Below are 22377 nucleotides of genomic sequence, written 5' to 3'. Positions count from 1 at the left end.
GATAATCACCTTCCAAAGACCATGTCTCTTAATACTGTTACCTTGGGGATTAAGTTTCAACATGAATTTTGGAGGGAACACCATTATTCAAACCATAGCACCATGGTTAAACTTTTGCTTGTTCTTCTCCTGTTAATCTATCTTTCTTTATAGGGGTCTATCCCAATTAAAATCTCAGAAAGTATAGAGGAAGAATTATCTTTTTCCTCCCTTACAGTGCTCTCAAATATTCTCGTATCTACATCTTAATTTAGTTTAGACTTTTAAGAGTTCTTGAAGGACATTGGGTATCACTGAGTCACTCAGAGAGTTATGCTTTGAATACAGAAAGTTATAATCGATTTAGAAATTCCATTTTCTTGTATGTTACAAATAAAATTGAGTTCCTTGAAAGCCTGCTGAGTTTTATCATAATAACCATTCACAAAGCGGAAGCTAATTTAAAGTGAAAAGGAGGAGGCATTTTTAGTGTAGTTCTCTGACATTTTAGTGTAGTTCTCTGACATTTCCTTGTTTCAAATGGTCTGGGAACTCTACATGGTGAGTTCATTTATTCAAAAAAGTTATATCTTATTAAATTGGCTTGGCACTGACAAATCCACTCATTACAGCCTTTTAAATAATGACTAACAAATGAAACACTTTGGAAAAATAAATGGAATAACATAAAGGAAGGAGTTGATCTTTTTTTTCCCTTCAACTTTTATTTTAAATTCCAGGGTACATGTGCAGATATTCAGGTTTGTTACATAGGTAAACATGTGCCATGGTGGTTTGCTGCACAGATCATTCCATCACCTAGGTATTAAGCCCAACATCCATGAACTATTCTTCCTAATGTTTTCCCTCACCCCACCCACCCCCCAACAGACCCCAGTGTGTGTTTTTCACCCCCATGTGTCCATGTGTTCTCATCATTCTGCTCCCACTTATAAGTGAGAATATGTGGTGTTTGGTTTCCTGTTCCTGCGTTAGCTTCCTGAGGATAATGGCTTCTAGCTCCATCCGTGTCCCTGCAAAGGATATGAAAGCAGTTGATCTTTTATATATGCAAGTTTAGATCTTTGAATATTTATCCATATGCTTATGAGTGTTTCAGACTATTAAATTTTTTAAATTTAGTTTTACTTATACAAGTAATTCATAAATAATCAATGCAAGAATTCAAAAATATAGAATGCAAGAATTTAAAAGCTTTTTTTTTTTGAGATGGAGTCTTGCTGTATTGCCCAGGCTGGAGTGCAGTGGTGCAATCTCGGCTCACTGCAAGCTCTGCCTCCTGGGTTCACGCCATTCTCCTGCCTCAGCCTCCCAAGTAGCTGGGACTACAGGTGCCCACCACCATGCCCGGCTAATTTTTTGTATTTTTAGTAGAGACAGGGTTTCACCATATTAGCCAGGATGGTCTCAATCTCCTGACCTCGTGATCCGCCCACCTTGGCCTCCCAAAGTGCTGGGATTACAGGCGTGAGCCACCGCACCCAGCCAAGAATTCAAAAGCCTTTAATGATTCCTCACAATCTCACTACATGAGAATCTCTGCTATTATTTTTGGGTGTGTGTAGCATCCCATTCTTTTACTTTGCATTTACCTACATCTGTAGATACATAACTACATGTTCTATTTTTTTAAAACTTTTACATAAGTTGGTAGATTGCAAAATTGGCCATAACACTTCGTGGCTCATCTCATCATTGAGAGGTGAAATTTATTTTCCCACCCCTTGAATCTGGGCTAGCTTTGTGACTGGCTTTGTCGTTACAATGCAGAAGTGATGTAGTGCCCGTTGCAAACCTAGAGGCCGTTGCAAAGCTCAAGAGGCCTTGTAGCTTCTCCTCTCACTGTCTTAGAACTCTGAAATGAGCGTGAGATCAAGCCTGGGTTAACCACCCTGAGAATGAGAGATTACATGGAGAAAGGTCTCAGGCACCCTGTCTATTCACCAGGTGGTTGCAAATGTGTAAGTGAGTCCACCTGAGAATAGCTGCCCTGTAGAACCCAGCCCAAATTGCTGACCTTCAGAATTTTGAGCTAAATAAATAGTTGTTTAAACAACTAAGTTTTGCAGTGATTTGTTATGAGCAGAAGCTAACTGATACTGGAGCGCATGGCATGCAATTTCTTTTTTCTTTTCAGACTCCTCATTTATGGCTGTTCTACATGGGCTAGGAGCCTCTAAGTGCTCCTAGTATTTTCTTGTACCAAGAAAAAGAAGCAATGTGTAAGAATATAACAGAGGGGTTCCATATGAGTGCAGCACACACCAGGGCTTCAGGTAGCTTTTAGTCTCCTGCTGGAGAGAGGTGTGCCAATCGCTCTGATGTAAAGGAGAGAGTAGTCTGGAAATAGAGACACAAGGCTTGCCTGCTCAGAGATCACAGCAAAGGCAGAAAATGAGCCAGATAGTTCCACATGGCTGGGAGGCCTCACAATCATGGCAGAAGGCGAATGAGGAGCAAAGTCATGTCTTACATGGTGGCAGGCAAGAGACTATGACATGAAATTTTGTAACATTTTTTCTTTACTCATGTTATAAAGAATTTTCCCTGTGAATACATGTAGACCTATCTTATTCTTCTAAATAGTTACATAGGCCGGGCATGGTGGCTCACGCCTGTAATCCCAGCACTTTGGGAGACTGAGTTGAGCAGATCACAAGGTCAGGAGTTCAAACCAGCCTGGCCAACATGGTGAAACCCCGTCTCTACTAAAAATTTAAAAATTAGCTGGGCATGGTGGCATGTGCCTGTAATCCCAGCTACTCAGGAGGCTGAAACAGGAGAATTGCTTGAACCCAGGAGGCAGAGGTTGCAGTGAGCTGAGATCACACTGCTGCACTCCAGCCTACGCAGCAGAGTGACTCCATCTCGAGAATAAAAAATAACACAGTTACATAAATTTCCATATTATGGATCCCTTAGTTTATTTAATATTCGATTCCATTGTATGTATATATCAGCTTTTTTCCCCATTCACCTCTTAGTGGACAGTTACGTTGTTTCTTCCTTTCTTCCTTTCCTTGTTCCTTTTTTGCCTTCCTTCCTTTCTTTCCCTCTCTTTTTGTATTATCAGAAAGTACTCCTATAGCTTTTGGAAACATTTATCCTATGGTGTTTTGTTCTTTGCTAATATTGATTATGGCATCTTTTTACACAGAATTTTTAAAAAATACTTTAAAATGTATCAATCTTTTCCTTATTGTCGTCCCTATTTTAAGTTTTGCTCTAGAGCAATTTTCCTATAAAAAATTTTGCTCAATCTTTTTCTAATACAGGATTTTATATAAGTATCTGTGTGTGTGTATGTGTGCTTCATTTTCTTTTATGTGATGATCAGTCAGGTGTGACCTCAAGAGGAGACACAGGAGTGGCACAGGAAAAAACAAAGTGTACTAATTCACAGGTCCTGGAGGCAGGAGGACCATGTGGGAAAGGCACCAGGGTGGTCAGGAGGTGGAAGACAGGAGCAAAGAGAAGGTCTAGTCCACCCCCTTTACGGGGTTTTATGGGGAAGGGCAAGGCAGGGCAGGGTGAACAGTTTAGGACTGGCTAATGTGAATAATTGTGGAAGGTTTGGGGCTGTGGGAATGGTTCCTAGTTGCCTGGAAGCTGATCCTGGGATGTTTAAGGCAGAGGGATTTTGCCTTCTAGGGCTTAGGGGCCAGATAGAGGATTTATGGCCCTGAACTGCTTAGTTTATCATCACAGGCGTGCCCCAGGCTGAGCCCTTGCTATCTCTAAGCATGGCTAGCCCTGGGAGGAACAGTCTCTCTCCAGCCACAAAGATTTTTTTCTAAGATCTCAAAACAGCATAATGTACACAGAATTTTAAAATATTTATAATACTCTGTGTGTGTGTGTGTGTGTGTGTGTGTGTGTGTGTGTGTGAATCAGGTTTAGTTTATTGTTCTTCTGGAATTTATTTTAATTTACAGTAGTCCCCCCACCCCCTTTTTTTTTTTTTTTTGGAGATGGAGTCTCACTCTGTTGCCCAGGCTGGGGTGCAGTGGCGCAATCCTGGCTCACTTCAACCTCTGCACCTTCGCCTCCTGGGTTCAAGCGATTCTCCTGCATCAGCCTCCCGAGTAGCTGGGATCACAGGCACATGCCACCACGCCCAGCTAATTTTGTATATTTAGTAGAGACGGGGTTTCACCATGTTAGCCAGGCTGATCTCGAACTCCCGACTTCAGGTGATCCACCAGCCTTGGTCTCCCAAAGTGCTGGGATTACAGGTGTGAGCCACCGCGCCCAGCCTACAGTAGTCCCCTCTTATCTATGTTTTCACTTTCCACAGTTTCAGTTCCACTAGTCAACTGTGGTCTGAAAATATTACATACGGCAAATTCCAGATATAAGCAATTCATAGGTTTTTCAATTGTGTGCCCGTCTGAGTAGCGTGATGAAGTCTCTGGGTCCTGCCCCTCTCTTCTTGAATCCTCCCTCTGTCCAGTATCTCTGCGCTGTCTACATGCCCATTAGTCACTCTGCAGCAGCCCTGGTTAACAGATTGATGGTTGCAGCATTGCAGTGCTTGTGTTCAAGCCACCCTTATTTGACTTCATAATGGCCCCAAAGCACAAGAGTAATGATGCTGGCCATTGAAATATCCCAAAGAGGGGCCACAAAGTGCTTCCTTTAGGTGAAAAGGTGAAAGCTATTGGCATAATAAAGAAAGAAAAAAAATCATATGCAGAGGTGGCTAAGATCTACAGTAAGAACAATTTCCTAGCTGTGAAATTGTGAAGAAGGAACAAGAAATTCATGCATACCGTCTACAGGGTTTGGTACTATCTTCAGCTTCAGGCATCCACTGGGGTTCTTGGAATGTATCCCATTAGGATAAGGGGAGACTACTGTATAGTGTGGAATAGTGTATTTAATTTTCGCCAAATAGCCAATGATCCTGAACACCATTCAATGAGTAATTCACCATTTTTCACTGATTTGAAATGTGCCTTTATTCTATATTAATCTAATCTGCTTCAACTCTCTCTATCCCATTCTGTGGATTGGTTTGCCTGTTACTAGATCAGTAACAAAATGTTGACCACAATACCACAGTTGCTACCACTTTATGGTACATTTTGGCATTGGTAAAGTGTCAAGTTTTTTCCAAAAAATTTGTCAAATGTATATTTTCTCTCCCAAACTACTTTCAGAATAAGTCTTAAAATTTCATGAAAGGTCATTTTGAATTTAATTAGGATTACACTGATTTTGTAAATGAATTTTGTCATCAATTGAATGTTTAACAACATTGAATCTTGCTGGTGAGGATAATGATATGTTTATTCACACATTCTTTTATGTCCTTCAGTACAGTTTTGTGGTTTTCTTTTTAAATGTGTTGCACATTTATTCTCTAGTTTTGCCCTCAGTATTTCATAGTTTTTTAAGCTATTTACATTTTGACACATTTTAAAATTTATTTTTGCTCTTATCCTAAGAAAATTAGTACTGAAAATAGTGTCCCCTAAATGTGGTCAATTTGGTAAACTTTTATTAATTCTAATCATCCGCCAGTTGATTTCATTGAATTTTTAGTAGATATTCTGGGTAGATAATTGTATAATTTGAAATCAAGTAGAGTTTCCAATTTTTAATTTTCATTATTTTAGTTTATTTTTGTATTGAATTGGCTAAAAATGCTTACATGTTTGTATTGGTCTGCTTGGGCTGCCATAACAAAACCCATAGACTGGGTAGTTTAAACAACAGAAATGTATTTTCTCAGAGCTCTGGAGGATGCAAGTCCAAAATCGAGGTGCCAGCAAGGTGGTTCCTGGTGAGGTTCTCTACTTCACTTGTAGGCAATCTCACACAACATTTTTTCAGTGCATGCATGCAGAGAGAAAAAGATTTCTGGCATCTCTTCCTCTTCTCATAATGACACCAGCACTGTTGGATTAGGGGCCCATCCTAATGTCCTCATTTAGCCTTAATTACCTCCTTAAAAGCCCTGTTTCCAAATACAGTCACATTGGGGTCTAGGGCTTCAACATATGAATTGTGGGGAAAACACAAATTAGTTCGTAACCATGTTGTTGAATAGTAACAGCACGGACTTTTAAAATCTTTTTCCATTTCTAAGTTAGTATTTAAAATAATATTTTTATGTTTTTCTCCTGAATATCTGAAAAAATAGTGTAGGCAAAATATGCAGAAGAAACATAAAGTTGATATAAATCAGAGCTATCACAGAGGTTTACTTGACGCTTATGCATAAACACCAGTTCACTGGTAGACAGAGCGGATGTTGGAAAAGTACTTGTTGGTTGACACTTATTAAAAATACCACAACCATTTGCTATTATATGTGTGTCGTGTATCTACAATGACCATAAGTAACTGTTTTTAATACCATGTAGATAAATGGTTTCAGTTGAAAAAGCATTTATTCATGTTTTTTCCTTTCATTCAGTAAAGACTTGCTGTTAAGCAGTGGGTGGATTTTAATGTAAATGGCATAATCCCTGCCTGGTATTTAAAGACCTTGGGTTAGTCTCCTAGAACCAAAGTGGTAAATACTGTAATAAATAGAAATCTCTATTTCTTACTGGCTCAAAGAAATAGGCAAAATATTATGGCTATAAAGTAGTTTATAATTATCGCTCTGTTATGAATTGAAAATGTTTTGGCAAAATGCCACATTATAAGTAAAAAATAAACAGCTCCTTCTGAGCAACTCCCACTTAAAATTATTCTTTAAAAGCTCATTCATTAAAACAATTATATATTATGACTTAGGTAAAGTATTAACATGTTTGAGCCATGTGTAAACATCCAGCAGTTATTAGTAACCACCTAATCTCTAAAAGAGCAAAAATTAAAGATATGCGGCCAGGCGCAGTGGCTCATGCCTGTAATCCCAGCACTTTGGGAGGCTGAGGTGGGCAGATCACGAGGTCAGGAGTTTGAGACCAGCCTGACCAGCATGGTGAAAACCGGTCTCTACTAAAAATACAAAAATTAGCTGGGCGTGGTGGTGGGCGCCTGTAATCCCCGCTACTCAGGAGGCTGAGGCAGGAGAATCGCTTGAACTCAGGAGGCAGAGGTTGCAGTGAGCCAAGATCGCGCCACTGCAATCTAGTCTGAGTGACAGAGTGAGACTCCGTCTCAAAAAGAAAAAAAAAAATAAAGATATGCATAATGAAAAAAACAAAAGATATTTGTTTCACGTATACTATGTATGTTGCGCTTTTTGCAAGAAATAGAAGACTTCAGTCTTTCTTCTTCTTTCTATCTGATGTCTAATCCCAAGGAAGCATGTTTAAAAAATTACTTATCAATTAAAATTCCATATTCTTACAGAAATGACTGGGCTCAGGTACCTTTGAGTCCAAATTTCTTCTCTGATCCTTGATAGCTGGATGATCTTGGACAAGTTTCTTCATCTTTCCTAGCCTCTGTTTCCTCATTCATAAAATTAGGGTAATAACACATTCCTAATAGATTTTCTGTGAGAATTATATGAAATAACCTATGTGAAATGCCTAAAACAGATCCCAACATGTAGAAGCTCAGTAGATGAAGTTATTTATCATTATTAAACATTGTCATGTTTTCCTGAATACTGACAATTTGAAATATTTAACTTGTTCCTTAAAATGAATCTGGAAAGACCTTAAAGAGGCTAATTTCCAGCCATGATCTAAAAAACAAACAGAGCCCCAATTGAACCTTAGATTTTTACAAATATTATACAGAAGACTCCAAATTTTGTCCTTCTTAAATGCACCAAGATAACACGACATGCTTTGTTAGAGGTGGAAGATAAACAGCTTCATAGGAAACAAGACTTTATCAAGCAATAATTTATAGATTTGTGTCCTTTTTTTATTTTATCTCTTTTATTAAAAAGAGAAAAAGCCATTCTTGATTCAGAAATATTTCTCAGATCATTATAGAATAAAAATCAGGACTCTCCACCTTTTATTTTCATTGCTGGGTTGTAAAAGATGGCTCTTTACAATGCCTACTCCAGAAAGATATTATTCTACAAATAAGGGCTCAGCATGACATTTATGAGAAAGCCAGGGTCCTCCCGTGCAAAGCTGATTGGTGATCAGCCAGTGGGCTCCGGGGCGCTGCAAATAAAGGCACTTTCTTTGCTGGGCTGATCAGATGCAGGAGAGAGGGTTGCCTCTGCCTGTGGACCTTGGGGAAATGCGCGGCTCCTGTCCTAGCAGCACCTGTCTGTGGCCAGCAAGGAGAAACCAGACTCTCACAATGAAACATCTTCGTCCCCAGTTCCCTCTCATCTTGGCCATCTACTGCTTCTGCATGCTACAGATTCCCTCCTCAGGTAAGGGGAGCTTCCTCAGACTCCATCTGGCCTAAACTCTGAGGATGTCTGAGACAGACCTTGATCCCCCAGGGCAGTTCTGGAGGGAGTCAAGCTTTATTCTCCCCCGCCAGACCTTCTTGATTTCTGGCTGCAATTTGTTCGAACCTTTAGGAGAGGATCAACAGAGCGAGATGCTGCAGCCTTTTACCAAAGGAGACTTTTCCCTCTGGGACTGTCTTTAAGCTGCTCCTGCCCTAGGGATGTCCTGAACATGTGTCGCTAAAACCGAAGGGAGAGGCACTTCCTGGTGTGAGTTAGGGGAAGATCCCACTTGTAGCCATTTCTGCTCCCTGGATTCTGAAGAGACGAGGACAGAGTTGGTAAAACTGAGCTTACAGCCCCAGAGAGTGGAAATTGATGGGCAGTTCGAGACGGGCGCGGGAGGAGCGCACCCTGGAAAAAGGAATCTTTCCCAAGCCTTTCCATTGGGTTTTAGAGAAGCAGGGTTCCAGAGTGTACCGGAAGCCGCTACCTACCGGGGCCAGTGAGCTGTCCGAGGTGCTGACCGCGCGCGGGCATCGCCTCACCAACTCTGAGAACTAGCTTCTAGGGAACAGGGGTGGAGTGAGGGTCTGTGGTTGGAATCTGTTACCACCATCTTCATAGGATGCAGGGAAGTGGGCGGTGGCAGAACAACTACGGTTGGAAACACATACCATTTTACATTTTTCCATTAGAATTTTGACTTAGGGGAGTAGAAAATCTTTGGTAATATATTGACAGAGAAAACATATTTCAAACAGTATGTTTGTTTGTCATGTCCTACAATGTAATCACAAAACTGGGTCTTGCAAAGGACCATGAAGGTCATCTGGTTTAACCTCTCACAGGGTGCAGGGATCCCTTCTGTAACTTCCTGATTCTATTTAACTACTTCAATGACCCCAACTCACTGCCAGCTATGACAGCCAGGTTCTGCCTCTTTGCTCCAGTAGAGTCCTGTTTATATTACATTTTTGTAAATATGTTATTACCTTTTATGTATCTTTCTATATGTTTATACTCACCTCCCTATTTTTTCCTATTTGACTTTATGTTCCCTGAGGGTAAGTCTTTACGTTTTATTAGCAAAGAACCTCTCCATAAATCCTTATAGGATTGGTTTGCATTACTTTGCATAATTGAATTATTCCAATCATCAAAAACTTCTTTAGGCTAAGCTTAAGTGTGATCACATGTAACTTTCTAACCATCAGTCTTTATTCTGTTATTTGGGAGAAACACAGGATAAGACTAATATCTCTTACTTATTGAAGTTCTCAAAATAGTTGAAAGCAGTTAACATATACTTCCTAATTTTCCTGTTTCCAGAGAAAACTATGCTCAGTGCCTTTACCTCATATCTTATCATTTCAAGTCAGGCTATTACCTTTTAAGGTTTAGGCACTGTTATTTGAATATAACATAACATTGCCTTTGCTTTATCTTGGCTCAGAGAGAACGCAGGGAACAAAATACCACACAATTTTCTTTTGTCTTGTTTTTAAACATAAACTGCTCTTGAGCCATACATTCCCTGTTCCACACATTAAAAATCTAAGTGCCAGGTTTTATATTTATCCATCTAATTTCATCTTGTTAGTTTTGACCTATCCAATTGATTCTTTTGACTGCACTATAGCTATCCCACCAAGTGTTGTATCACAGGCAAATGAGAAGAGGAGTTCATTGAAGTTAGACAAAAGGTTGACAGGGTCCAGCTGCATGCCAGCAGGCTTCCCCAGAGCCCATCCCTAGAGAGTCTGTAGCAGCAGAGAGACGGGTATCCATGCGTCTTCAAAGTTCAAAGGTGATCCTGATGTCTATCCTTTGTTGACACCATTTTCTGAGATGCCATCCTCATGAGTTCTATCAAAATACAAACTAAGTTGTTAGCTTGGAATTTTTTTCCTCCTCTTTGCTGACTTGCTAATAGTTGTACTGAACACTCATGGTAAATTAACAACCATGCTATTTTAAATTAATCTTTGTATAAATCTCAGATTTGCTAGTGGCAAGTAGAAGTGTATTTTCTTTGTAAATCCTTTTAACAACATCAGATCAGATCTCACTTTCCCACTGACCTCTTTTGAATAGTTCTTTGGTGGTTTATTATTTTAATAGGATGTCTGTTTTTCATGGTAAAGACTTTGAAGTAAATGCTATGACCTCTTTTCTCTAATTAATAATTTTATGATTTCTCACAATAGGATTTCCTCAACCTTTAGCTGATCCTTCAGATGGCTTGGATATTGTGCAGCTTGAGGTACCCAATTATTCAGTAATGTGAGATTTTTATTTAGTCTGGACCTTGAATACATCATGTGTATAACGTTCACTTAAAACTATTTTGAGATCAGATTTTTGGCTGCAGCAGAAACTCACTGTTGCCATTTTTCATGGCCTCATTTAAGGCATCCTGAGGGTTGTGTTGAAATTCACTGCCACTGTGTGAGAAATTAATGTGAGGTTCAGAAATAGGACAATTTTAGAATTTTAAATCTGTTGTAACAAAATTCTGCTGACTGAAGAATTTAAGCTTATCTTTGATACGTTGTCTAAATTTTAAATGCATAATGGATGTACATACTTTCAGGGTACATGTGATATTCTGATACTTTCATATAGTGTGTTACAACCAAGTTGGGGGAAATGGAATATCGATGGATATTAAACATTTACCTTAAATAGTTACATTTTCTTTATGCTGGGAGCATTCGAATTATTCTCTATTAGCTATTTTGAGATATCCCATAGATTATGGTTTATACTATAGTCACTCTACTGAATTATCAAACACCAGGCCTTGTTTCTTCTATCTAATTGTATTTGATTACTCATTAATCAATCTCTCTCTTCATCCCCCTCATCCCTTTGATTTGTTTTCTTCATTTTATCTTTTTAGCAGCTGGCATATTGTCTGAGTCAGTGGGCACCTCTTTCTCGCCAACCTAAGGTAAAAAAATGTGTATATATATAATATATATAAAATATATATATATGCAACAAACACACTCTTTTGCTACCTACAGGAGAATGCTGTATGTATGTGCATGCATATGTGTGTTCAAGAATATAATTTTAGAAAAAATCAAGCAAATATCTTAAATATAAATATGTTAAATATCTTAAGTATCTTCAATATAAATTACTATAAAATATGGGTAGTTCATGTATATTCTTACAATTATTATAACCATGTATAGTTAAGCTAATTATATGTTATGATATATTGCATATTACAAATTGATATACCATGATATAGCAGTTCTCCAAAACAATAGTTATCATTTAAAAGACTTTACAGTAACTAGTTGGGCCTGGTGGCTCACACCTGTAATCCCAGCACTTTGGGAGGCCGAGCTGGGCAGATCACTTGAGGCCAGGAGCTTGAGTCCAGCCTGGCCAACAAGGTGAAACCCTGTCTCTACTAAAACTACAAAAATTAGCCAGGCAAGGTGGCGCATACCTGTAATCCCAGCTACTCAGGAGAATTGCTTGAACCCGGGAGGCGGAGGTTGCAGTGAGCCGAGATCATGCCACCACACTCCAGCCTGGGTGACAGAGCAAGACTCTATCTCACCAAAATGAAAACAAAAAACTTTACAGTAACTGTAGTAAACACACAAATATTTCAATGGATATAAAGTAAGTTGATTTACCTGAAAGTACAAAAGGGTGGTAGGATAGCCCATGATGCCTAGGATAGCCTCCATATTTTCACCTTGAGCCACATCTCTTTATCCCTCACCTCCCCCAACCCACAGCACACTATGCTCCAGCCACAGTGAATCTATCAGTGAATCTATCAGTATTCCCCAAATGCACCAGGCCCTTGACGTCCTTGCACAATCTTTTCCTTAGTCAGAAATGACTTTGCCTCCTTCACAGGCTGCAGTTAACAATCCAGACTCTAAAACAAAAATACCTGGTTTCAAAATCCAGCTCTGTTTAAACTTGGTAGTTTCTTAGTTGCTCTGTGCCTCAGTTTTGTCATCTGTAGTATAGGGGTAATTGTCATAGTATCCCAGAATGCTGTTGTAAGGATTAAATGCTTCATATTTGTGAAGTGCTTTCAACAGCATCCAGAACGTGGCAAATGACAGCACTTAAGTGCTAGTTGCTGCCATTGCCTGTTAATGCAACTAATTCTCATTCTTCAAGACTCAAACATCAGTTTCTCAAATTTCATGAATATATCAGGCCCATTTCTTCTTATTTTTGGTTTACTATGCATATGTTTGAAGGCAATTGTTAGCTCTCATTTTCAGGAATAATCTTTACAGCCTTGGACCTGGAGCAAAAATTCAGGCTGAAAACTCAGAGTTCTTCATCCCTTTGTTACTTCCTCCACATGTTGCACAAAAGGGATTTCCCTATCCCTCAGGTGAAGACTGGGGGTGTCCTCTGCACCAGCAGAGGCAGTGGAAGTAGTGTGGCTGTCCCATGCTCAACCTGCAGTATTAAATTGGGTTATGAGGATCCCCAAGAGCAAGGGCCCACTAGGAATGAATTTCCTTCCACCTTCTCCATTTTTCCAAGTCTATCCCATTCATTGTTTCCAACTGCAGAAGAGCAAGGGGTCACTCAGTGAACAAAACTGCCAATATTTAAAGGCATTAATAGAGAAACTGGCTCTTCCTGGCTTGTTGCTTCCCTGAAACGTGACTTTTGGCATGTCACTTCGTCTCTTGGGGCTTTGGTTTCCTCAACTGCCCAAAGTCTGGATGTGTTGCTGGAGCTCTAAGTTCACTCCTGTTCTGGTTTCCAGAATAGGCCAAGTCTGTGACTCTAGGAGACCTTTAAATCAAGACAATTCAGAAAGCAGTCACATTCTGCAAATGATGACATCCACAAAACTCTTCATGTTTCGTGTTTCTGGTCACCACATGGGATTAGAAGACGTTTCAACTGGGAAAAATAAGTTCTTGTGAACAGGGCTCTACCATTCACTCATTCAAAATATATATTTATTGACAGCATGCCACGGGCCAGGTGCTGGGGATGGGGTAGTAAAACAAACTGAGCACCTGCTCTCATGGCATTTGTATACTAGTTGGGAAAATGAATAATAAACAACATAGATCAGTAAACTTTGAAATAATTTTTTCTCTAAAAAGGAAAAAGTAGGCCGGGTGTGGTGGCTCACGCCTGTAATCCCAGAACTTTGGGAGGCTGAGACGGGCAGATCACTTGAGGTCAGGAGTTCAAGACCAGCTTGGGCAACATGGTAAAGCCCGTCTCTACTAAAAATACAAAAGTTAGCCAGGCGTGGTGGCGTGTGCCTGTAATCCCAGCTACTCAGGAGGCTGAGGCAGGAGAATCGCTTGAACCTGGGAGGTGGAGGCTGCAGTGAGCCAATATTGTACCACTGCACTCAAGCCTGGGTGATGGAGCGAGACCCTGTCTCCAAAAAAAAAAAAGAAAAGAAAAGAAAAGAAAAAAGTAAAGTAAGGGGCATATGAAACGTTGAGCAGGGTAATTAGCAGCAGGAAAAGCATCTTCACATTCCTCATCAATTTTTGACCTGAAAAGTAAACATAACAGTATACAGCTGATGAATGTGGTACAAAAAACAATTGTTTGCCCAATAAGTGTCCATAAACACACACACACACTGTTGTGAACAGATGCTGACAAGAAGACCAGGAGCTGTAAAAATAGCAAGTACTTTCTGCTGGTTAAAAATGGTGATTATAAGGAAATAGAGTTAATTGCCACAGAGCCTCCACTACTGGTAATGTTGGTGGATTATAGTGTGTGTCTGTGTGTGTGTGTGCTCATGTTTGTGCATCCACACATATGTACATGGTAGAGAGAGGAGAGGATGCATAGGTATTGCTCTCTTCCACTGAAGAAATTCTCCACAAAGTTTGCAGAAAGATGTAATTGTATTCACAATTATTATTAAAGTATTATTAACAACTTTAATTTTTGTCTTGATTGAGGTTTCGGCAGATTCAAAAATCTTTAAGCATGAGTGAGATGTGAATGATCAGTATGAACCAGATCAGAAGATTTAAATGATTGTTCACAGTAATCATCTCTTGTGACTTTATAAAACACGGACATGAACACTTACGCTGTGGTTTTGTAAGAAGTCTTCTTCCCGGCATCTCCTTGAGTCAGATAAGCGCACATGCAGCCATCATCTACGCAAGCCAGGGCTGAGGTGTGTGCACTGGCAAGGATTTAGAAACGGAAAATTGGACTTTCTGCAAGGATAGCAAAAATTCATGTAGAAAGCTTTTGGAGAAAAAGAAGCTTGGCCAATATGAACTATAAAAACTGAATACTAGGATACACTCTGCGGCAAATTAAAAACTGTAATAGTTAGTTTATTCCACCTGTAGTCAGATGGTTATTTGCTTCTATGCATCAGAGAGTAGGTCTCTCCTCCCCACGCCCTGCAAACTGAAAAGATGAAATGAGATTATATTTTCACATGATGATGTATTGCTGGCAATTTTCCTTATTGTAAGATCCTGCATCAACTATAGACTCATTAAATTTGCGTAATAATTTCTTTTTAGATTGCCAATTTATCATAATATTCAGGTAAATCCACTAAGGTCCATGGTATACCTTATACAGAAAACGTTATCCGTTACCTGCCCCTGTAAAATTTCATCTAACTTACCCTCACAATTCTCTTTCCAGGATAATCAAGACATATACAAAAGGGTGAGTACCGCCCAGCCCTGTACAAGTGCATGCAGCTTCCATGTTTAGAGCAAGTGACACTCGATACTAATATCACTTTCTTTTCTTATTTAGTTTTTGTTTCACTACTCCAGAACTCAGGAGGCAACACATCCAGTTAAAACTGGGGTCAGTATTTTATTATAATCATCTGTCTGTAAAAGTGGCTCTCCTCTGCGTGTCGTCCGTCCTTTCTTAATATGTGCAGACAAGTAGAAAAGCTGGGGGCTCCGGACATCCTCTGGGTAGTAGCTTCCCATGGGCTTTTCCCTGGGGCTGCAGGGATTCTCTTTCTCCCTCTGGGCTGGGGGTGGTAGGTGGCCAACTGATCTGAGAAGTTAGAGAATAAATTACCGAAAAGGAAAAATAAGTAGGAAATAACTTCTTATTATGCACTTAAACAGAGGTAAGGAAGAGCCTGGTAAACACTGTGCTCTCTTTACATTGTTTTTTCTTGCCATCTGTTTTTAAGTTTGTGCTTTGTGATGTGTATGGTACCATCCCCCAGTGGTGATCCATGGATGAACATCTTCCGTGGCTGTCGCGATGTGTATGTGCAAAGGGAATAGAAACCATCACCTCTTACTTTCTTCCTACAGATTTGAGTTACCCTCGAGAGCAGCTTGTGTAGGTGAATTTCTATGGGGTATGATTTGAGGAATATTGGAGAGGCCATAGAATATATATATATATTTGAGAAGAGTCTTGCTCTGTCGCCCAGGCTGGAGTGCAGGGGCGCCATCTCAGCTTACTGCAACCTCCTTCTCCGGGGTTCAAGTGATTGTCCTGTCTCAGCCTCCCAAGTAGCTGGGATTGCAGGCATGCGCCACCATGCCTGGCTAATGTTTGTATTTTTAGTAGACATGGGGTTTCACCATGTTGGCCAGGCTGGTCTAAAACTCCTGACCTCAGGCCATCCACCTGCCTTGGCCTCCCAAAGTGCTGGGATTACAGGCGTGAGCCACCATGCCCAGCCAGAATATAACTTTTAATTCAGGTACCCTGTCATAGCAAGTAAAACTCTACCTCTAGAAAGTCTCTTATTTAAATGTTCAAGGCTCTCCAAGTCTTAAGAGGATCCTTAAAAAAGCAAATAACCAGGAAAAAAATGTTTCCCCTAAGAATCAATCAGTATTATAGATGTAGGAATAGGGCTCAGGTAAGGAGGGGGAATTTTTTTGTTTGTTTGTTTTTTTGACGGAGTTTCACTCTTGTTGCCCAGGCTGGAGTGCAATGGCATGATCTCAGCTCACTGCAATCTTTGCCTCCTGGCTTCAAGCCATGATCTCTTGCCTTAGCCTCCCAAGTAGCTGGGACTACAAGCACGTGCCACCACACCTGGCTAATTTCGTATTTTTAATAAAGACGGGGTTTCACCATGTTGGCCAAGCTGGTCTTGAACTGCTGACCTCAGGTGATCCACCCACATTGGCCTCCCAAATTGCTTGGCCTCCCACTGCACCTGGCCAAGGAGGGGAATATTATCAAGACCAACAAGGGCACATGAAAGGAGAAAGAACAATGGAAAGCAAAAAAAAAAACTGTAACACAAATCAAATTTTACTCTAAACCAAAGTACACAGGGAGGATTCACAAGGACTAGATGAGGATAGGCGTGTACACCTGGGTACGCACGGCAGTCACAGACAAGATTAGGAAACCAGAAGTGCTTGGGGAGGGTTACGGGGGCTGCCCTCCACCTTTTCCCTTGGATGAGGAGCTCACCCCTGGAGACGGAGAAAGAATACATGTGGAGCTGCTTCTAGGACAAGGCGCTCCGCTCCAGGAGCACAGAGTGCTGAGGGTTAATGCAGAGAAAAGTCCGATTTACCCTAAGGGAATATTTTTAAGGGCTGTGTTGGAATTGAAACCTGTTCTCACGGCAAGCGGCTCTTTATTGAAAACATAAAATTTCAGGCTTTGGCTCAAAAATGGATTTTACTCTGAAAATTAAACCCATTTGTAAGGGAAGTGAGTAGAAAGGAATGCGCATAGCCCTGGGCTCTCAAAATACCCCTCTGTGGATGTCCCCCTGTCTGACCCTCTCCGCGCCTCTCTGTTGCAGTTTCCTCCAGTGCATCCTCTAATGCACCTGGCTGCCAAGCTCGCCAACAGGCGGATGAAGAGAATTCTGCAGCGAGTACGTGCTTTTATTCTTCCACCATAGTTTATGCCCCTCACAGTTCACTGAATCGTGGTAAAAGCATGCTGTCACCTTGGGGCTTGCTGTCATTCTCTCCTCAAATCTTAGTCTCCACCTTGGCAGGGAGCACTGAGCAGAACTGCTGGTCCTTTGACCTCCCTGGGTCTCAGTTTCCTCCACTGAAACCCCATGAGGTGGTTTGAAGGGCCCGGGGAGAGACCCCATGGCCCAGCCTGCTTCCATCCCTCTCCTCTTCTGCTCCTTTCATCCCTAAGTTGTGTCTTGGTTTTGTACTTTTTTTTTCACTTCCCCTGTCTCTTTCTCCTGACACGAAACACCCTGGCAATATCTTCTGCTTCCCATTCCCCTACGTACCCATTGTCCATTTCTCAGAGCTTTCTTCTTTCATTTTTATTTTTTAATTTAGAAATTACCAGCTGAACCTTTTCAATGGTAGTCAAAGTTTTGTTTCATGGTAGCAAAAATAAATAAACAAATAGCAAGAGAGAAAATTTATTTTGAACACCCTGCCCAGGTAGAGTGACCAGCTATCCCAGTTTTTCCAGGAATTTCCTAGTTTTAGCTCTGAAAATCCCAGGGCCCCAAGTACCTGGAAAACTGGTTGGCCATCCTGGGCACCAGCAGCAGTTTCTCCGACCCCCTGCTAACCGCAAGCCTCCAGGTCCAGTCTGATTCCATTCTTACACCAGATTCACAGGCAATGAACAAGCTGAAGAAGCTAAAATGGCTAATCCTTTAAAAGTTTCCTAAGCTTTGCAATGTGCCCATTTCGAAGTTCGCGCTGTTCGGAGGAGCAAGCAAACTTAACGTACTTGGACACAGATGGTAACTCAGCCAAGACGACAAGCTTGCCTTCTTGAGCAGGAGCTTGCTAGAGAAGATCACGGCGGTGATCCCACCATTTGCCATGCTCTCCACCTCCTCTTTTGCACCAGACTTCTGACTACCTTAGAAGCAAGGCAGGGAGGGCAGGATCACTGCAAGACAACTTCAAGGTCATGATGTGGTTCCTGTTGAATTAACCTGTCCCTCATTTCCTTGCAGGGTTCGGGGACTGCTGCAGTGGACTTCACCAAGAAGGTACACAAGAGCCTTGGAGACTGCGACCCCCAAAGAAAGCCCTACCCGAGAAGGGTGGGGAAGTCCTTGGAGCCAGCCACCCTGCAGCCCCTCCAGACCAGTTCTGGGCAGAGCTGGTCTCCAAAGGACCCTGAGAATCTTTTGTGGCTGAGCAATTAAGTTCAGGTTTCCCTGGGGCAGACAGGAACCATAGGGCAGTGCCTCTGGCTGTTCATATTTCACCTCCAGCCCCAGAGATGAGTCCCCTGGAGCCAGCTGCTACTAATGCCTTGCTTTCTCTCGCTCAGGGGCCCACATGCCATTGTACAGACTCCAATAGAGGTACTGCCAGAGCACAAACCCCAAACACCGGTGGTTCTCAAATGTGGCCATGCATCAGAGTCACCTGGCTAAAATTCAGATTGCTTGGCCCCACCCCCAAAGATTCAGTGGGTCTGGATTGGGGCAAAGAGTTTGTATTTCTTACAAGTTCCCAGAGGTTGTTGGTGCCACTGGTCTGGGACCACCCATTTTGAAAACTGTTCCTATAGACATTTTTGAAGAACTTGTAATGCAATATGGTTGCATAATGGCTTGTGTTTCTATATGTTGCAGGATCACACTGCGACCTGGGGACGACCCTTTTTCCTTTTCAGGGTATAGCATGTTTTCTCACCTTTGCTTTCTAACCTCGATTCACTGCAGCCATCCCAATCATGGAGTGACTGCAAACAGCAGAGCCAGGACCCCTTGGTAAACTGGTGGATAATTGTGGGGACTCTCTCATCCTTCACTGGGAATCACTCCAAGTAAAAATCTCCTCCTACAAGCTTGCAAAGGCAGGGGTCCAACAGGAGAGAGGCTGAGAGCACCAGAGTAGGCGTAAGGGAGTTCTTCTGACAGACAGACACAAGGTAGACCAGAATCTGAGCCCATGTTTTAGAGCATTAAGGTCTAGGATTCGTGGCCCCAAAAACACATGGCAGGAGGAGCTTAGGCACCATCCTCTACTCCTTCCTGGGTGACAGAGATTCTTGCAAAGGTCACAGAGTCAGAAGAGTTATCTTTTAGATTTTGATCAGCCATTCACTAGCTGTGCTCCACCCTTGAGATTCTCAGTATTTGCACAGAAAAAGTGAGCAAATCAGACTAGATCCATGCCCCCCAGAAACTGCATTCTGTGAATCACTGGCGCTAAAAAGTATTCTGCAAAAGTCAGCTAAGATTGGAAAACACTGCACCTGACATTTGTGATGTCTCACAATACACACTGGCCCATCACAGGCTGTAAGAAGTCCTGCAGAACACAACCTGTGTCACTTGGCTTAATCATTTGTTTCCCAAACATATGGACCATGGAGCTGCTTCCCACCACTCTCTCACTCCCATGGGTCTGTATGACCTACTCGTTTCCTAGAAAGTGCTTTGAGAAACAGTCCATCTCCTTGACGTCTCCAGACTGGGCAGTTCTGTGTTGGATGGTTTGTGGAACCTCCCACCACATAAGCAAAGACTAAAGGGTGGGGATGATGGGTGACAGTGTTGGGGTCCTAGGAGCAGTGAGGTTCCTGAAGCACTGTCCCAGAGGACCTACAGACTAGCGCTAGCACAGGGCGAGGGCTTCCCAGGTGAGTCCCCATGGAGGGGAGTGAAGTCCTAGTTAGAAGAATGAGGCCTTAGGGCTCAACAGAGAGAAGAGCTGAATCAAGATACAGGCTGCAGAAAGTTGTGTCTCAGTATTCATAAGTTGCTCCTTTTTTTTCAGCCCAGGAATGGAAGAAACATTGAAGATGAGGCCCAGTAAGTAGTCCAAGATCAGCTTCATCACCCTTTTTCTCTTTCAAGCAAATTTTATGTGTCTGACTGGAGAGAGTGAGAGGCAGCCATGGGGAGGACCATTGTTCAAGAAATGAGGACCCTTCATAACCCCCAGGAACTCTGCCCCTTCCCTTTTCCTGCTCACAGGACCACAGAGACCCCCACCCCAGCCTAGCAGATGCAGGCTGTCTGGGCAATATTGCAGCCTTCACTTCCACGCCCAGCTCTTCAGAGGCATGTGGTCTCCAGCTGTCACTGTGATGGGGATGCAGGCTCATTGCAGCCCAGCTGGGCCCTCTGTGACTTCTCACCTGGCCCCCTTGATAAGGAAACACCACCCTGTCATGCTTGGATGGTGCACCAAGGAGTTCTGGAAGCTACCAGGCTCCCTACAGTGAGATCATTTCTAAGTACGGCCAGGCAAGGCTGTTTCCCCCTTCCAATGGTGCTCTGAGATCCAGAGTTTTAATCTGGAGCGATTCCTTGGCCTTCAGGCCTGTGGAAGATGAAGTGAATGCTCAAGGGCAGCTCCGGGCCTCCTCTGTTTCTCATGGGGATGTGGTCCCAAGGAAATAAGGCTGCTGTCCAATGGATGCTGCCAGCAGGGGTCAGCAGTCAGGGTCCCAGCAGTCCAAGGTGTCTAAGAAAGCTGTTCCACTGCTGGGAAATGGCAGTACCCAGCAAACACAAAGCAAAGATGTTCCCTGAGGCCATAGTGCTTACACCAACCTAATGGCCTCATTAGATAGACCAAAAACAAATCTTGTAATTACTGATTGTGGGGAAAGCAACCTGGGCATTTATGACACTTCAAACTGAGGTCTAATTGTAAAATATGTTACGTAATAACCTGCCCATGGGCTTTGTCTTGATTCCGAGAATGATTTGAACTGAGCAGTGCATTTTTCTTTTCTTTTTTAGGATTCAGTGGTGAAAGAAAGCTGGATCTGATGAGGCCTTCCAGGGATTATGTTGAACAAATATCAAATTTCTTTCCACGAACAATATTTAAAGATATTTCTCTTGCTCTATATTCACTAGATATTTAGCTTTATAAAAATAAAGTAGCATTGTGTGATACTGTGAAATATATATTTGGTCTTTGTCCCTATTTCTTGACATACAAGTTCTAAAATTCTTGAAAATTTCAAAATGTTCAGTGTTTCTTTGTATGCTGATGATTGGCAGAGGCTGGCAGCCCCTAGGTGGCTTTGAGATGGGGCTGGTCACCAGGAAGACCAAGGCAGGACTAGAGGATTTGGACTTTCAGCCCAACCCCAATCTCCAGGGAGGAGACACTGAAAGTTCAGTTGGTCACCAATGGCCAATGTTTTAATCAGTCATGCCTATTGTGAAATTAAACAATTCAAACTTAAGGCTGTTAGAACTTTAAATGATTTGAGCCTTGAGAGAAATGTGACTGTGTGGCCTCAGTCGTGTAACATGCAGCTGCCACTTTGGCTTCTCCAATTATAGATGAACTCCCTTCCTTATTTTTTGTTCTGTAAAATGACTAAAAAAGACTGGATGACACCAGAGATAAGACCCCTCCGCTCTTAATTACTGACCTTTGTTAGAGATTAACTTCTTCCTTTATTGTCTTGCACTCAACTCAGACCAGATGATGCAGAAGAGCCCATGACTATTACATCCTCAGTGTGGGATGTTAAATACCCATCCCGAAAAAGAACACAGCCTATAACCAGTCCAGTTGTTGTAACTATGCACTAACCTTGTACGGACAACGTTAAAATCCTATTGAACTTCCTGAAACCTTGCCAATATCAACAACCCTCAGACCTCTCCACTTCAGAATGCTGGTTCCATTAGCCTGGAGTTGGCATTTCTAGGTGGCTATTCTCAAGCTTTGAGCTCAAATAGAATAAACTCTGTATTTAATCATATTTTCTGAATCTCATTATTTAAGGAGGACACTATGTAACCCTAAGCTTCCATAAAAACCCAAAAGCACAGGGTTTTAGATAGCTTTTAGATGGCTGGACACATGAAGTTTGCTGGAGGATGGTATTTTTTCATCTGTATCCTTTGTAATACCTTTTATAATAAACTAGTAAATGTGTTTCCCTGAGTTCTATGAGCCACTCTAGCAAATTAGTCAAACTTCAGGAGGTGGTCATGGGAGCCCCAATTCATAGCCTGTTGGCCAGAAGCACAGGTAAAATAACCCGGGGCTTGTGGCCGGTGTTGGAAGTGGGGCATAGTCTTGGGGACTGAGCCCTGAACCTGTGGGATCTGACGCCATCTCCAGGTAGATGGTGTCGGAATTAAATTGGAGGGCACCAGC

General features: G+C 41.9%; 1 protein-coding gene across 1 annotated transcript; it reads left to right on the top strand.

Moving 5' to 3' along the window:
* Window positions 1–8011: 8011 nt before the first annotated feature.
* On the top strand, window positions 8012–21175 carry NMS (neuromedin S). The gene is made up of 10 exons (XM_003815767.4): window positions 8012–8308; window positions 10540–10595; window positions 11235–11285; window positions 14990–15013; window positions 15107–15160; window positions 17097–17171; window positions 18240–18275; window positions 18870–18911; window positions 20020–20054; window positions 20994–21175. Exons 1-10 carry the CDS (start codon window positions 8128–8130, stop codon window positions 21004–21006), a joined length of 567 nt encoding a protein of 188 aa, XP_003815815.3. The 5' UTR covers window positions 8012–8127; the 3' UTR covers window positions 21007–21175.
* The last annotated feature ends 1202 nt before the right edge of the window (window positions 21176–22377 follow it).

Source organism: Pan paniscus, chromosome 12 (assembly GCF_029289425.2).
Source record: "Pan paniscus chromosome 12, NHGRI_mPanPan1-v2.0_pri, whole genome shotgun sequence".
In the NCBI taxonomy this organism is placed as follows: domain Eukaryota; kingdom Metazoa; phylum Chordata; class Mammalia; order Primates; family Hominidae; genus Pan; species Pan paniscus.
Note: the sequence above shows the minus strand (reverse complement) of the source record. Positions and strands in the feature narration are given on the sequence as shown.

Coding starts and splice junctions, on each gene's coding strand:
- NMS (XM_003815767.4), top strand. CDS start 8,128: ATGCAGGAGAGAGGGTTGCCTCTGCCTGTGGACCTTGGGGAAATGCGC. Junction 10,596..11,234: donor TGGATATTGTGCAGCTTGAG/GTACCCAATTAT, acceptor TTATCTTTTTAG/CAGCTGGCATATTGTCTGAG. Junction 11,286..14,989: donor CTCTTTCTCGCCAACCTAAG/GTAAAAAAATGT, acceptor TTCTCTTTCCAG/GATAATCAAGACATATACAA.